The sequence below is a fragment of the Procambarus clarkii genome, chromosome 75 (genome assembly GCF_040958095.1).
Source record: "Procambarus clarkii isolate CNS0578487 chromosome 75, FALCON_Pclarkii_2.0, whole genome shotgun sequence".
Taxonomy (NCBI): domain Eukaryota; kingdom Metazoa; phylum Arthropoda; class Malacostraca; order Decapoda; family Cambaridae; genus Procambarus; species Procambarus clarkii.
The window spans coordinates 24,860,873-24,879,342 of record NC_091224.1 but is presented as its reverse complement, the minus strand read 5'-3'; the positions used below and the strand labels follow the sequence as shown (position 1 = coordinate 24,879,342).

Genomic DNA, 18,470 nt, shown 5'->3' with positions numbered 1-18,470 from the left:
GATGTGAAAGTGATGAATGTATGTAAAGTTTTGAGTTACTCTAGTCACAGCCTAAGTACAAAAAAAAGGACAGCAGGAGAGATGATTAGTACGAACCTTAGCTTCTCGTCTTTCCACTTCAATAACTTGTGCCTGTACCCAGCGGGCAAAGAGGGAATACTTCATCGAGTACACCAACTCATTGGGTTGCAGCTCCCATCTATTTAATGGTCCAACTGGGGGTAAATTCTCATTTGGAACAAAGACGGAGGGTTCTGCAATCACTTCCCCAGACTGTAAATTAAAAATGACAATCACCAGAACGGACTCACATGATAAATGATAACATTACAAAACTATTCTGCTTGAAATTTATTCCTAACATGAACAAATTTCCTAAAGTTTGACAATATTAAAGGAACTAGGGGCCAGAACTGCAATGATGTTAATGTTACTGTTTATAAACTTACAAGAATGAAAAAAGTCAACAGTAAATGTTGAACAATATCAAGAGCTTGGTAATTTACCACACATTAAAAATTGGTTCAATATGTTCTTAAACTTTTCATTCAGGTAAAAAGAATACCCAATTTAGAGCACTTACCAAATAAACTGAGGGAATATCTGCAAAATGGCATTACAGTGTATAAAAATGTCAAGAAACTAAAATTAATGACCAAGGCATGTGGATAATTATTTCCACTATTCATAAAAATAAAAAATTTATTCAATTAATATCAGTAATTTATAGTATTAGTTACACAGACTTTCCAGGACACTGGTATGAGAATACCTAAGCATACGTGACTTGCTACATTACATGCAACAACATTTCCTAGGTAATGGATTCCCAAAAATATGCATGATAAATGCATAAAAAATTAGATTTGCTGTTTCTTACCTAAATTAATTTAAATCATTATTGCAGTGTAACTATGATTATCACCAAGATAATTTCAAGTTGTGTTACACATTAAATCAAGAATTAAATCAAGAAACAAAAGAACAAAGAATACATGGTAATCACTCATTTGCTGCTGTTAAAACCTCCTAGTATGGTTGCCCTGCACGTTGAAACATTGGATGGTGATGTGCCAGACAATCGTCCTCATCTGTTTACCAAGGGCCTACAAGGAAAGTGCAAAGACTCGGTCTTTTTTTTCAAGATGGGGAACGGTTGCTGGAGGCCTGAGGAAGCAAATGTGAGCCCCTTGGGTGTGAGGGAGTTTTAAATTTTATGATAGGCTAAAAACAACACTGGTTGTGGTGCACAGTTGAAGGGTTAAGCAGCAGGACAACAAAATATTCATGGGAAGATGAATATTGAGTGTACAGAAGTTAAGATCAAATCATATTCTCCACCAGTCTCCGTGGTGTAGTGGTAAGACACTCGCCTGGCGTTCCGCGAGCGCTTTGTCATGGGTTCGTATCCTGGCCGGGGAGGACTTACTGGGCGCAAATCCTTAACTGTAGCCTCTGTTTAACTCGACAGTAAAATGGGTACTTGGTTGTAAAAATGATTCTCCGCGGCAGGGGATCGTATTCCAGGGACCTGCCCGAAACGCTAGGCGTACTAGTAGCTGTACAAGAATGTAACAACTCTTGTATATATCTCAAAAAAAAAAAAAAAAAAATAAATAAATAAATAAATAAATAAATAAATAAATAAAATAAAATAAAATATTCTAATAGACCGAGATATGCAATAATACCTGTGCAGAATATTGCCACAGCTAACCAGCAGCTTATTAATTGATAATTTTTGTGGGTATTGCCGGAACTGATAACTGGCTCCGCATTACAAACCAAGTTGGTGATGACTTTACCAATACTAAAACTTTTCACAAGTGGACTGCACAATGGGACAAGGATTTAATTCAACTAAGTTTTTCCTATATTTATCAATCACTTTAATGACTTATATAAGTAAATAATTCCTAATGAAATGTTTTGGGAGCTGTGTTAGCACTACTTGTCTAGATTTGTTTCCATTTATGTTCTTGGGACATTAGGCTATATTAATGATTTAATAGTTTTCTTTACATTTTTGTTATCAGAATTAACTATTTAATTGAGTGAACAAGTTCATCATTAGTTGTCTTATAATTTTCTCCATCTGGAGATGGTCCTTCAAAGTTGCATTGCAAACCAATTTACACTTCTCTGTATTTCTGGTCCTTTGACCTCACATAACTAGAATTTATAAATGCTAACTGACACTAGAAGTGTATACCATAAAAACCTGACAGTAGTGGTCCTTCTTATCTGGAGGACCACTATTGTGGGGTTAGTTAGTAAAGTCCCACACATCCAATGGTAACTTACACCATCCTGCTGCACAATGGTACTTGATGGTCCAATATCCAGAGCTGGTTGCCACTGTAATAAAAACAATGAAAGTCTATTACAAATACAGCAACATATGTTAATTAAAGATGTATACAGAAACTTACAAAAATATTCCTACTTTAGTATACAAAAAAGCTAACATTGAATGTAATGAAATACCTTTCAGGTAGGTCCCTGATGCTTGCTATCTGGCAAGCTCCACCCAATTCAAACCACACCAAACCTTTATGACACACACACACACTCATACACACACTAAGTGAAAAGGTGGTGGAGGCCAAAACCATCAGTAGATTCAAAGCGTTATATGACAGAGTGCTGGGAAGATGGGACACCATGAGCACAGCTCACAACCTGTAACTACACTCTTTTCAATCTGGTTTGTGTCTCTGAGAGGCTGCAGGATCCGTGTGAGGTCAGTGGAACTCCCGGTTGCAATTCTTTTACCATGTCGTGGCCAAGTTGACTAAGGCAGCGTCTGGGATCATCCCAGGCTAAGTTCGAACCCTCATCACGGCCCATGTGGATTTGTTCATTTGATGCATCATGCTATTGTGATTTATGTGTGTATAGGGTGGACAATGTCTGGAGGAGGGTAAGGGGTGGTAATGTCTGGAGGAGTGTAAGGGAACTGAATGTCTGGAAGCATCTTCTAACTTGTACCAGTGCTAACTTCTGGGAAAGTTAGTAGTAGTAGTGAACAAAATAAATGTATTGAGAATAATTTTCTTTCATAAATTACAAATTTACAAGTATTATGTACTAACCATAATTTCTGGACGGAAGTTATTGTAGAAATCCTTCCGAACTTTATCAAGTTCTCCTTCAATCTTTGAGTACTCCTCTGTATGAAGATTCTCAAAGCCCTCTGAAAGTTTAATATAACAATACTAACTAAACAGCAGTTGTGGTGGGTGATACATGATGAACAGAAGATTATGTAAATAAAAATTACAACATTATCTTGGTGTCTGCCCTATCTCTTCCCCCCTGTTTATACGTCCCAGAGACCTTAACCATTAAAGCCTGCAGCTATTTTAAAGTACTACATTGAGGTGTGTATGACTAAAAATAGTTAACAAATCAAATGGGGAAAAATTGCATATGACACTTGAAGCAGTGCAATGGTTAACAAGGGTAACTCTCCCTTTTCACAATGATCTATCATTCATTTAGTTAACCATTATGAAAAAAAAAATTACAGGTGGTAAATAACGGCACAAATAACTAGTGGGGAGGGCCGAGGGCAAGGATTGGACTGAAGATCGGCAAAGCTCATCAGATACAGAAGACTGAAGAACTGTAATCTCTGGATTATCAGAGCAGTGGTTAGATAGCCACCTAGAGAACTTATCTGAACTAGACACTAGTTCCTCACTCTGAAGATTCACATAATCAAGAAACAGTTACATAGTGGGGAGAAAAATTGTCTCCTACCTTACTTAAATTAACATTTCTTCCTAATATCCAATTTTAGCTTATCAGGTACCTAATGTGACTTAAGAATATAAAGGAAGAGCAATTAGCTCTCTTGTTTTATCAGCTGTCAAAATAATATAATCCACTACTGTAATTAATCACTCACAGTCAACTGTGATACTTTTAGATAGCTGGACATTTTCCATCTCGATTTACAACAAACTTTTATCTTATAACAAATACTGTAATATAATGTGTGACTAGAGCATAACTGTACCTTGTACAGCCAAGAGTCGCTCCTCCAAATGCTTGACGCCTTCTGTAATTTGTCTGTCCAAGCCCAAATCGACGATTAGGTCGGACATAGCCTCCTCCAGGGTCTTCCCATCATCGAATTCATATTCAATGTCTGTTTCTGCACTACTGGAATTTTCTGCATCAAATATGAATGGTGAACACTGATGAGTGAAGCTGCACTATCAACACAAAGCTATAACAGAAAATTTTACAAATCCCAAATTTACAAAACACATTAATTGAAATAGAGTATTTAAAGAAATGTGACTTGAGCGACAACAAATATATTGCTAAGAAAATGGTAATTTGGCAAAATTATATCCATGAGCAATGTACCAAGATTTGTTGAATGAGATCAATTTAATGGATGACTAAAGTTATTTGCTCTTAATTAGGGCACAAGCAGGCTATATCAATGTTAAAATGAGACATGAAGGAAAAAGATAAGGTGTTGAACATTATCAAATACTCCTTTCTAAGCCAGAGCCTATATGGTGCACCAGGACCCAAATCTCCCACCTGGCTTTCAACAACCTTGTCCCTCATCTTGACAAGGATCTTTGCAAATTGTCTCAAGGAAATTAGAGAAGAGAGTCAGAGGTAAGTTCCTTAATCTGAAGAGGAGTGAAACTTCTCTTGAAAAGGCATCAAAGATTGAGGAAAGATGTACACGTTCGTAAGTACTTGCGTAACTGCTTCATGAGTCTAGCCCCCTGGATCATCCAAAAGGGAAGATCCCAAAATAGCCAATCTCTGAATCTTGGATGGACTAGTACATGTCAGTTTTACAATAAACCTAAAACAATACAGTATAACTATTTTCAAATCCACAAAGAACTTCAACTTTCTTCACTGTCCGAATACTGTACCAGCATCTATACCATAAAAACCTGTCAGGTGGCAACAAACACTTCACACAGCAAAAGGGTTCATAGCCCCGTTAGAAAAGCAGAGGTGCAATAGGTATGCTGAGAGATCTCTGTAAATATCAAGGGCACATGACTTTTCAACACTCACCCTCTGAACATAAGAGACATAACTAGCTGACCTCATGTGGTGTTCAAAAGAGAACTTGATAAACACCTCTAAAGGATACCTGATCAACCAGGATGTGATTCATAAATCAGGCTGCAAGCAGCTGTGTTTAACAGCCTGGTTGACCAGACCACCAACCAGGAGACCTGGGGCCAGATTCACGAAGCAGTTATGCAAATACTTTTGAACGTTTACATCTTTTCTCAATCCTTGACAGCTTCGGTTACATTTATTAAACAGTTTACAAGCATGAAAATTTCCCAATAAACTGTTGTTATTGTTATAAACAGCCTCCTGGCTGTTTATGAGTGCTTTTGAGTATCGTTAGCCTTTAGGACAGAAGTGCATTTGATGCACAACACAATTATGAAGAAATATTTCCACATTTACAAAACTATTCAATGAAACAAATAAAATAAAAATTATTTACATTTTTTATTTATTAAAAATCCCTATGAACTACACTTGTATATTTTGCTTTGATGTTTTGCAAGCTTGCAATCATCAACAATGTATAAGTTAAGAGATTTTCCTCATCATCAAAACATTATTCAATGGTTCATTCTGCTTGGCTATATTTTGAAATCTTTAAAATCTTAAAGCTTCTATATACTGTACCTATCTTGAGGTTATCTTGAGATGATTTCAGGGCTTTTTTAGTGTCCCCGCAGCCCAGTCCTTGACCAGGCCTCCACCCCCAGAAAGCAGCCTGTGACAGCTGACTAACACCCAGGTACCTACTTTACTGCTAGGTAACAGGGGCATAGGGTGAAAGAAACTCTGCCCAATGTTTCTCGCCGGCGCCTGGGATCGAACCCAGGATCACAAGTCCAGCGTGCTGTCCGCTCGGCCAACCGGCTCCCTAGGCTTAATTCCGTGCAAACATACAAGACATACTTACTGTCAGAGGGATCTGAATCTGAATCCGTGAGAACAACTGTTGTCTTTGGGGGAGGTAATTTCTCTGCCAGGAGCAGCCGTCTTGAGCGTAAAGTATCGACCAAATAATCCTGCTGAGACTTGGCCTCCCGCAGACAGGTTATACATACTCTCTTTTTCCTGTAATAAACCAAAATATCAGAGTAAAATATATAGCAACATTTAACCGAATATTCAGCCATTTATATAACGTAAACTGTTTGTACACCATTAACCACACTTTTCGGGTCACTCTTGTATTTATGTTTGTCTCATGAATAAATTAGATTGCAAACTTGATACACAAGAAATGGTTAAGAGTACAGTATATATTTCTAGTAAACAAAAGCTCTTTTTTTATTATATTTAAAATAATAAAAGACAGCACAGTACTATAAATATTAACATTAACAAAAAATTAACCATAACAATTTTAATTTACAGATTGTCCATTCTTTTGTAAATAGAAATTTAACAAGCATTTTACTGACAACAAACTAAAAACACTCACTTCGGATATGAAAGTACTCCAAAGTATCTACGGACAAAATCTTCAGCACGAATCAAATCCTTCTCTGCACGGCAGTCAGAATTGAGGCAGCGAAAGGGTCGCTTCACACCCCCAGGCCCTTTCTTTCTGTGGACTTCCTCTATCACAATCTGAAGCCCCCCCAAAATATATAAATTTTTGGTGAGTACTGTGACAAGCAAAAATAAGTTCAATTAAATTTGTTATAAATGGTGCCAAAAAGTAATGGGTAAGGAACATTAAAGTTATTTATAAATATGCAGTTCAGAGTAGTACAACCATTTGCTTTATCATTCTGGGAAGTTTTGTTGCATATCCAGAGACAGTTAGAGCTGCTTATGGGTCATGCGATCTTGCTTGCTTCCCTGTGACTGGCAGCATTGGTTCCCAGTCTTTCTTATGAATTGTCCCTATCCAGTCAATAGTTCTATTTGAACCATTCCTAACTTTGGTCTGATCTTCACAAGTGGAGCTTTTAGGGCAGTTCTCTAATGCAGAGGTTCAGGAAACTGTTATTTAAACACATCAGGGATCCTCCAGTAATATGAGGTGAATTAGTAGTCTCGCAAAATGTTCATTGCCTTTATATATGTCTCTTATTTCTTAGCATTCTTGACATAATTGTTTCAGGCTTGGTGTCTCAAGTCTAATGCTACTGCTTCATATCAGGCAGACAGAATATTTCTACGTTTCCAAATATAGTACGTACATTGATATGAGTCTTGCATGCTGAATTCTGTAAGATTTTCTTCCAGAAATAATAGCGGAACAATAATATGGTGCACAGCTTTTGCTGATCTACTAAACAAGAGAGCATAAACAGCTGATTTTAGACCGAGATTAATAAACCTTTCTTAGTGAACTTGTCGTGTATCTAATACACACCACTGGTGACCTGAGTAAAACCTTTAAGTTCCAACTAGAAGTTGCCTGAACTACTACTATATATGACTGCTTAAAGAACACAACCTTAAGTCCCTACAAGCAACCTAAGTAGGAAAATTTGCCAGTCTCTCAATAGAGAACTAGCCATTGGTTATTCCCAGTAAATACACACAGGCCCTGCCAACTTGATACTGACTCAGTCAGAATACAGTATACGGCTTCTGGGCTGTTGCAAGGCCTACCTTGCAACAGCAATGCCAACTGGTGGGGTCAAGGTACTGTACGGACGTTTAGATTGACAGACTGAAGTTTTGCCATTTCCTTGAAGATCATGCACATAACATCACTGGAATGTATTTCTGGTAGGCCTGATAACACAGTCCTTCTTAATATCTGCTATCCTGGCCAGAAGTCAGTACATAGCCCATGGTGATTTCCAACACCTTTATATAGTCCTGCAAGGACACTATGACCTAGTGTACATAAATATTCCCTTGCAGAATCAATTCTATATAAAGCCTGCTCATGCTTGGCAATAACAGTATCTTGATACAGACCAGCACTATAGGTTAGGCAGTGACAACATAATACAATACAGCTCAGAAAACCACACAAATATACAGTACTGTACTGTACTGAATGTCTTACAACTTCAGAGGTACTACATATAATCAAATATTTACACAGGTATTCATGTGTATAGTACTGTACTTACATCATCATCCGAGAGGTCAATTATTTCCGCCATGGTGCTGGTGTTGCTTAAATTGTAGTGTGTGTTATCTGAAAATAAAAATCTTTATTTCCCAAATCTTTGTAAAGCCTTGACTAATAAAAGAGAAAGAATAAATAGTCCCTTAACATCTGACTACTTGAAATAAGATTATTGTTGTTACATAATACAACGTGCATGTATGCATATACAGTACTATATGTACACTCTGAAACACTGGGGGAGCTAGGTCTTGCATTACACAAGAGGTGGGAAGGATGATACATGATTGTGATGTTTAAAACCCTAAGGAAACTTATTGACAAAGTACAGTAAGTTAAAATGAAATGTTTAGCACTTGCAACAACAGAACACAAGAACACTGATGGAAGCTAGAAACACACAAGAGCCATAGGAATGTCGGCAAACATTCCTTTAGCTAAAAACAAAGAGAGAAATAGAATGAAATAGGGAGGAGGTTATCATGCCATATACTATACATACATTTAAACATTTATATGATTAAACTCTATTGGGTCGAACTATTGCAGAGAGGATGGTAAAGCAGTGGAATGAGCTTGATGCAGTAATAATAAATGTAAATTACACTCATAGCTCCAAAAGCAGTGAAATGAGCTTGATGCAATAATAATAAATGTAAATTACACTCACAGCTCCAAAAGCAGTGAAATGAGCTTGATGCAATAATAATAAATGTAAATTACACTCACAGCTCCAAAAGCAGGTATACTGGAATGTTCGGAGATAAAAATGCACCAGGAAATATTGCTAATAGGTGGGACTCGAGAGTTAAGACCTCATTTTGAGTAAACAATCCGGTAACCATAATATGTAAATTACAGCAGAGTACTGCCAACCTAGCAAGACTCCTCAGTCCTTTTATCTTGTAATGGGAGCTCATAATATGTACAATTACAGTATATAGGAATAAAGCTAGGTGGAATCAATTACTATAGTTACAGGGGAGTTAAAATTTAACATATGCTGTATTTTTAATGGCAATTCATGAAGACACTTTACCCATGGTTGCATAGTGAGGGTACTTACATAGATATATTGCTAGAGTGTGATGGTGCTACAGTAGTTCTATGTCATGCTACAACATGTATTGTATGTGGAAGATATGGTGAATGGATGAGGTGTTCTTACAGAATTTTTAAATATTTGTTTCCTCTATTGTTCTATTGTTTTTTCATGGTTAATGCCTCCATAGCCCATGAGAGCGGAAAAACTGGCTAAATAACAATGATGTTTCAATACAAGCACCGTTTTTTACAACCGAGATCAACACACGCCTACACACTTCTGTAACCTATTTCTGTAGTGTCTAAAAATCCATCCTTGAATGTAATGAAATGTCTATTTCTGGTGGTCCCCAACATGGCGAACTTCAGGGTACCACTGTGGGGCCAAACTACCAAACTGAACATCAACTGTATGCTACTTAAAATAGATTACAGTATACTGTATATATAAACTTATCATTCTAATGTAAAAATAGGAATTTCACAAAAATTAGTCTAGTGATTATTCAAAAAGGACTTGTTAAATTACCAGTATGTGTGTTGTCAGATCACAAGCTCTTAAAACCAATATAACACCTAACATATGACTAAGAGGATGCACCATTAAACTAGCTCACTAGTGACACTAGCTCAGTTATATACATTTGTGATACAGTACAGTATTATATTAATTAAAAATTACTTCTTCAGCTTCAATTTATGGGCTACAGCATGACAACAAAATTATTCAAATTTAGACACAGTAAATAATTACATATTTACTGTGCATTTATTCAATTTTAAACACAATAAAAACAAATACAGTATTAAACTTAAAAAAACATGACTACGTATTTTATAGTAACCAACAGTACAATTATGAAAATTATAGAATGGGAATAAATTCATCAACCTAAAGATGCTAACTGTTGTTGTGTGACAACAACAACAACACCCACAGCCACTCCAATGATGGACTTTTCTACTGCCGGATAACTTTCTCATTCAAGCCGTACTTGTTTTATTGCACTATGCTTTATGGTGGGTTTTATCCTGGTTTTGGGTCGATCTCTGATCTCCCAGTCTCTCCGTCACCTCATAATACGAAGCAGATCAGGGACCAGATTCATCAAGCAGTTACACGAGTACTGTACTTACAAACCTGTACATCTTTTCTCAATCTTTGGCAGCTTTGTTTACATATATTGAACCGTTTTTAACTCCAAAGTGCTAGGAGGCTGTTTACAACAACAACATTTGATTGGGAAGTTTTCATCCTCATAAACTGCTTAATAAATGTGAACAAAGCCTCCAAAAGATTCAGAAAAGACGTACAGGTTCATAAGTGCTTGTGTAAATGCCTGGTGAATCTGGCCCCTGATCCTGGACCAGGATTCATGAAGCATTTATCCATCCACCTACTAAATTTGTACATCTTTCAACAAACACGGCATCTTTGTTAACATATATTAAACAGCTGACAAGATTCAAAATATCACAATCCGAGGTTATTATTGTTATAAACATAGTACTTTAGAACTCATAAGATGTTTAATAAATGTAAATAAAACCAAAATGATTGTTGAAAGATGTACAGGTTTCATAAATGGGCGAGTAAATGCTTAATGAATCCTGGTCAAGGTTTTCAGTAGGTAATGGATGGTTCTCGGGAACCTTGTGTGGGTGTCAAAGGCTAAGGAAACTACAAGAAGGCACTTCCAAAAATTACAAAATAAGAAATTAGTTTCTTGCCTAATGTAAAGGGCATTTTCATTGAAATCAGCAGCAAGACATTTGGTATCAAACAATAAAATCCAATACAAATGTGTGGATAATGTGTGAACAAGCCCCTACTGCATCATACAACACTGAATCAAAAGCTAATAGAAATGGTGACAAACTAAGTGGCATGAGAAGGAAGGAGACAAAAAGGGAAGTAGAGCAGTATTGTACTTTGAAGGAATTCAAAATGTTAACGTATAATATTAGGATATGATAAACATTTATAAAACTTACATTTTTTTTTATCATTAAGACACTACAGTATTTGAAAATTGCTATCAAGAAAACTCATATTTAAGTACTGTATTTAGTGTAACTGCTCCACTTTAGCATCCTCTAACTTTGTTGCAGCCTCTCACTAAGTACACTACTTCAAGTCCAGTCCCCACTTCACTATAATTTTGTTTCTTCTCCTTTCACAAGGATAATTCCTGAGAGCTGACTGCTTACTCAATATTGTAAAGTATGCGTGTACTGTTTATTCCACTTATCTTGATTCCAATAATTTTATAAGTGAGATAGATGGAGGTACTATTCAAAATGCTGAAAATGCATAACTGGTCACATTTATTGCAACCATTTTTTATAATTATTGTACTTATTGTCAAATCTACAAAGACAAACATGCAAGAATGTACAACAGTGAACAAATTATCAGTGTCAGATCGACTCACTAAATACTGCAAGAAAAATTAACAATTGTCTTGAAACTCTCATGTTAAACTACTGTTAACCAAAACCAATATGGTATAAAGTACTGGGAACTGATGAATGAACTATAAAACTACTTATTTTTGTAAGAAGTACTCTAAATTTAGTGGTTCCTGCTGACTGCATGCAGTTTACAAGGAATTAACAGTTACCATTTTCTGTGTTATGCTTCAATGATGATGTCTTCAGGAGAATGCTGGAAGAAGAATGCTCATGTCCATTTAAGTTGTTTGCTTCTTTTGACACTATTACTGGGATTATCTTAACTTGTTCAGTCTGTTGTTTCACTGACTGTGTTGGTACTAATCCTATGCTAATACCAGTACTCTCTTTCACAGAATTCTCGGTCTCAATAGAAGATTTTTCTATTTCACCTCTTGGTCCTTTTTTCTCTGTGCACCTGTGTTTTCTAAATTTTTGATAAGTACTATAATTATAGGAGCACTTTGGACAGTATGTACACTTGTGATAGTTAAATCTGATCGATGATGAAAAAGTCCGATTGCATTTCACACAAAAGTTTTCCTTTGCACAATGATGATTTTCTAATCGTTGAAGTGATACAAAACATTTTTTACATTTCTGACAAAAATTATATAAATGTTCTTGCAAGTGTGTGCTCGAAGAGTAGGAGTAGTTGCAGTGCGCACACACATACTTCCTCTCATTGGACATGAAGGAGCTCTTATCTTCAAGAGAATAAAGGAGACACCAACTGTTTCTGAATAATAATACTGTACTGTAATATTAATAATAATAGTAATAGTAATAATAATCATAATACAGTAATAATAATAATTAATAAATGACCAAACCACACACCAGAAAAATGAGGAGACGACAACATTTCCGTCCATCCTGGACCATTATAAAGACTTTAAAATGGTCCAGGATGGACCAAAATGTTGTCGTCTCCTCATCTTCTGATGTGTGGTTTGATCATCATATCTTCAGCCACAGTATTGTGACTCATCATCTGCAGCAGCAATAACAATAATATTATATTTATTAACAGATTAAATGTAATAAAACGCTTCTTTATTGGGAAATCTCAGTGGCTCCCTGTTGCTCGCCACACTGAGACAGCTCCATATTATTAAGTCACATCAGCCCTTGCAAATCATTAAAAGCCTTTCACACAAAACATTTCCCTTTCTTTTCCAGCAAATTATGCCAGATGAAGAATGGAAGGAGGAAACATGAACCGGTAGAATTCACCAGTCAGAGAATCATTAGGAGCCATGAGGATTTGAACCTGAACCCTGGGTACTCCCAAGTACACGCCTTAAACCACTAGGCCACGATATGCTACAAAACTAATACAAACTAAGATTCAACCGAATCCTCTAGGGGTCCCCGAGGCTTAATTATGCCCTAGGTGGAAAACTAAATAGTTTTCTCCAAGGAGTGCTGAACCAACCGGGCTGTGGTGGGTATGTGGGGCCTGCGGGCCGCTCCAAGCAACAGCTTGGTGGACCAAGCTCTCACAAGTCAAGCCTGGCCTCAGGCCGGGCTTGGGGAGTAGAAGAACTCCCAAACCCCATCAAGCAGGTATAAAGCAGTTAAAGCTACTCAAAGCTTCCTAACAAGCCACCCAAATCTTCCTAACATTAGGTTAGCAATGAATAAATATGATATATTTATTCATTATAATGTTGGTGCTGAACGTAGAACATGGAAAACCATATTTTTACCCCGAGAAAGTATCCTTTTATAACGAAATTAGACGAAAATAGCTGCCGGTGATGCCAAAGCAACAATGTTGTGGAGCGGCTTATCCAAGACACATTGTTGCTAGGAGATTGTTTGCTGGCATATCAGCCTTCTGTACCTACCTAGCCTAACCAACCTACCCAAACCTAACCTAACTAAACCTATCTAATAAAACCTGTAGGCAACAATATATCTTGGATAAGTCGCTCCACAACATTGTCGCTTGTATCGTCGACTTCCTATGGCCTCTCATGCCACTTAGTTTCATCTAATTTCGTTATAAGTGTATATTATTTCAGAGTAAAAGTATATATATTCATGTTCTACCTACAGCACCAACATTATAGTGAGTAAATATATCTTATTTCTTCATTACTTACATAATGCTAGGAAGCTTTAGGTAGCTTTGAGTAAATTTGGGTAGTTTTGGGTAATTAGACGGACCGCAAAAGAACATATGAATAAAGGTAACTGCAGTAGGCCCATTGGCTCAAAAGAGGCAGTTCCTATTTATAACTACTCAATCCCACTCGTATGTATGTCCAAAACACGTTTGAAATAATCAAGGGACCCCACCTCCACCACGTTACGCGGTAATTGGTTCCACAAATCAACAACCCTGTTACCGAACCAGTATTTACCCAGGTCTTTCCTAAATCTAAAGTTATCCAATTTATACCCGTTGTTTCGTGTTCTGTCTTGTATTGATACTTTTAATACCCTATTAATATCCTCTTTGTTATGCCCATTCATCCGCCTGTACACCTCTATCATGTCATCCATAACTCTTCACCTTACACCAGGAGCCTCGTTTACACCACAACACACCAGGAGCCTCGTTTACACCACAACACACCAGGAGCCTCGTTTACACCACAACACACCAGGAGCCTCGTTTACACCACAACACACCAGGAGCCTCGTTTACACCACAACACACCAGGAGCCTCGTTTACACCACAACACACCAGGAGCCTCGTTTACACCACAACACACCAGGAGCCTCGTTTACACCACAACACACCAGGAGCCTCGTTTACACCACAACACACCAGGAAACTTGTTTACACAACACACCAGGAAACTTGTTTACACAACACACCAGGAAACTTGTTTACACAACACACCAGGAAACTTGTTTACACAACACACCAGGAAACTTGTTTACACAACACACCAGGAAACTTGTTTACACACCACACCAGGAGCCTCGTTTACACCACAACACACCAGGAGGTGTTTACACACCCGTCTTCCCACCACAACAGTCAGGGGAAACATTCCCATGGTGGTGAAGACGGGTATACTCACCGTTATTAGAGGCGGCAGCCCACACCTTGGGCGGTGAACCATCGTCCAGAGACAAGCACTGGGCCAAGAGCGGTCAAGTACTCACATGTTACATGAGTGTGAGGTGAGTACAGGAATATGAAGTGAATGTGAGGTGAGTATAAGCGTTGGCGGGCGATAGACGCCGCCCAGGATCCTCACACTCCCGCCTTAGTCTCACACACCAGTAAAATATAACCTCTTACGAGGCAACCTAATATCCAGGATACTTTGCATTAACTCTCATTCCTCTTTACCTTAACTTAAAGGCACATGTTATTATATTTAAATGGCAACAAACATTCCTAACAAATTAGCACTACATTTTTATATCTCCAATAATATCTCCATCAGGAAACATCCTACACTAGACGACATTTTGTTAATTTAATATAAATATATCCTAAACTTAATCGCCTACCGTATTTACAACATTATTAATCGTTTTGAATTTACTTTTAGATGTAATATTTCATAAGTATTGGAGTGTAGGGTCAGTGTAGGAGTGTCATCCTCGTGTAGTAAACACAGTGCAGGAAGGTCTTGTGTTGATGACCCTTATGTACGGGCGCAGTAAGGCTCACGTCTTCTGCCTCACCTTACACTCCTTCACTCCCGTGGGTTATCTTAGGTTATCTTGGGTTAGGTTAGGTAGGTTTCAAAATCCGTTAGCGAATCGTTTTGTGTAATATGTGACTTGTATCCTTCTAGAGCAACTCATACAATTAATAATAATAATAATAATTTATTCACAAGGTATAATACATTTAGTGGGTGCACAAAGTATCTACTAGACAGTGTGACATTATAATTGCCAGAATTGGGCTGGAATATTGATATTTATTGCATATAATGACTCCCCCAATGGTGAACATTCCAATTGCAAACTGTGTGAATAAGAGCTATAACAATGAGCGAACAACTGGAGTGAATTAACACGATATCTGTGATTGCTCTGTAATCAGTGACTTCTGACCGAATAGCATGAGGTACTTTGACATCTGTAACTTCTTAATTTATACACCCACGAATATTGGAAGATATTCTTGTGCTCGACTCTGATTTTGCTATTAATAATTAATTCAGTGTGTCCAGGGACAGGAAGCCAGAGTGTATTCATTCACGTTTGGCTTTCGTCTCATATTTTGTTTCTATGTTTGATTTCCTTTTTTTCATTTTCGCGTTTCTCTTCATTTTGTATAATAATAATGATAATTTTATTTAGGGAAAATTACATACAAAATGAGTTTCAAGCAGAATGTTGGATTTCTAGAGTATATACATAGATATATAGAGTATATTTCAAGTATATACTGTGCCTATAGCCACTAGTACGCACAGCGTTTTCTACTTCATTTGCTTAACTGCTATTAGGTCTTCTGTAGTTTTCTTTAATATGTTATCTCAGTTTTCATATTTTACGTTATAAAGCAGCCAGGATTCAACATTATGTGAACACTTACAGAACTTGTACATCTTTCATCACTCATATGGCGTCTTAGTTTACTTAGTGTTGAAACTTTTTATGTATATTTAATATAGGATAAATTAAAAACACAATAAGCAAAGGGTAAGATAGTGCCAAATAGTAAACATCCATCTTATGTTAGGAAAGAATGCTATGCATTTAATTGGTAGCACATAGCAAGCAGAGATCATCACTTTCTGTGGATAATTATTCATACTGTCTGGTGGAAGTTTTGCACTGTTTGTACATAAAATTATGTTCTAAGCAGATTATAACTCAATACGTCTGGTTCTTGCTGTTAGACAGTACGACAAATTCATGATCAGAATTAGAGTGGAATATTGTTACTTTAGGCTGGTAGCGAATCTTTAACACACGCCATTATATGTAAACACCCAAGCTAAGACGCTCTTCATTATTGTATTTCTAATTCCCGATTATCAATGATTTTAAATCAAATGGCATAAGATATATGGAAATTTTTAACCCAATTTACACAAAGGTATTTGATAGGCTATCCTCCTAGCATATCGAAGTTTGCTAGTACAGGCTCCAGACTAAACCTTCATCCTACATATGACCAATCTAGATTACCAGTAAATTACTGTCTCTCCTTAATAATATTATTATTTATTAACAAGCTTAGGTATACACAGCAATGTGCTGCTACCCTATTCTGTATGAAAGATTACAGTATAGATCAAAAACTACTGTAAGTTCATCTAATATCCGCATCTCACAGAATGGTTAGTAATACATTGAATCAGGAGAGAACATGAAATGTTCTATGTTGCTATTATATATATATATATATATATATATATATATATATATATATATATATATATATATATATATATATTATTAAATTATGACTTATATATATTAATTATATATATTGAAATATATGACCATTAGCCTCCACTAGCAAAATCTGGATACAGCACAAGAATGTCTTCCAATATTCCTGAGTGTATGAAGTAATTACAGAGCTCAAAGTACCTTATACCATTTGATCTGAAATCACTGATAACAGGGCACTCATAGATATAGTGTTGGAGAATATGTATTAGCTCTTGTTCACATAGTTTACAATGGGAATGTTCACCCATTGGGGGATTCATTACCTGCAGCCACCTGCCATAGATATCGATATCACAGCCTAATCCTGTCAATTACAATGTCATACTGGCTAGTGGATGTTTGATACCGCACGTTGTGCGACTGGAATAGAGCAGTAGCTATTATGGCAGGTCTTGTGCCAATCGCACATTAATAAAAAAAAAGTAAAACAGAAAAACACTGCTTGTGTCCTCTACAGTGTGAGAGCTGCGGGTGAAAATCGAAGAGAATAAAAATTTCAAACATTTAATACAATTACTTTAATAATACACAAAAATAATTAGTAATTAATGAAAAACAAAGCCCTTAAACACTTGGCTTTACAAAAGAAAACAAAAGAAAAATATATGCAAGTGGAATTTACGTTAATATTAAGGGTGCAAGTAATTCTTTATACAAAAACTGTACGTGTCTACCGTCACACGGGGAGCGAGAGTAGATGTTACAGCTGAGAGCACTGGAAGTGTATTCTAATGTCTGGACTGTTGTTGTTTTATATTTAGCTACTCTGAACAAAAAGTTCCAAGTAACACGGGGTGTGGTGAGCTCATAGTGGACTTACCTGGCACATGAACGGGGTTGTGAATGTCTGGACGATTGATTGATGAAGATTAAGCCACCTAAAAGGTGGCACGGGCATGAATAGCCCGTAAGTGGTGGCCCTCTGGAGCCATTACCAATATCAATAGATGATAATGGAGATCTGTGGAGGTGCGACTGCACCCTGCGTGACGGGAGATGTCTCCCGTGAATGTCTGGACGATTGATTGATGAAGATTAAGCCAACCAAAGGTGGCACGAGCATGAATAGCCCGTAAGTGGTGGCCCTCAGAGCCCTTACCAATATCATTAGCTGATACTGGAAATCTGTGGAGGTGCGACTGCACCCTACGGAGAGGTCGTGACTTCTGAATGTCTGGACGCCGGCGAGCCCTATTTTTATGGGGCATGACGTCAAATCTGGCGCGAATTCTGTAGGTAACTATCGGCCGGCAGATGAATGGTTGTTAGTGGTTCGCGTCTGGTCGCCTGCCGGGACTGCAGGTGTGGTGGTGACTTGGACCCTGGAGGGTGGACAGTGGTGGTCTGTATGACATTACTTGTGGGCACGTATTGTTGTCGTTGATGTCGAAGCATGCAGATACGTTGGTGAATAGGCGGTAAAGGAACAGCCAGGCTCTACTGCTAGGCAAGTGA

At 37.3% G+C, this 18,470-nt stretch overlaps 1 protein-coding gene across 7 annotated transcripts in view; it reads right to left on the bottom strand.

Annotated features, from left to right (window-relative positions):
* The window catches only part of egg (SET domain bifurcated histone lysine methyltransferase eggless), a 44,131-nt gene extending 29,273 nt beyond the window's left edge, over positions 1–14,858 (bottom strand). For 2 of the 7 annotated variants that reach the window (XM_045764291.2, XM_069313389.1), the window contains exons 1-9: positions 14,666–14,858; positions 11,794–12,362; positions 8,127–8,194; positions 6,509–6,657; positions 5,981–6,138; positions 4,025–4,180; positions 3,096–3,196; positions 2,305–2,358; positions 97–273 (exon numbers count right to left, since the gene is read on the bottom strand). In XM_045764291.2, the coding sequence (XP_045620247.1) occupies positions 97–273; positions 2,305–2,358; positions 3,096–3,196; positions 4,025–4,180; positions 5,981–6,138; positions 6,509–6,657; positions 8,127–8,194; positions 11,794–12,316 (1,386 nt within the window). In that variant the 5' untranslated portion in view covers positions 12,317–12,362; positions 14,666–14,858. Of the gene's footprint in view, positions 1–96; positions 274–2,304; positions 2,359–3,095; positions 3,197–4,024; positions 4,181–5,980; positions 6,139–6,508; positions 6,658–8,126; positions 8,195–11,793; positions 12,381–14,665 lie in introns of all 7 variants that reach the window. The other 5 variants (XM_069313386.1, XM_069313387.1, XM_069313388.1 and 2 more) reach the window with 5 other exon arrangements.
* Positions 14,859–18,470: the final 3,612 nt, after the last annotated feature.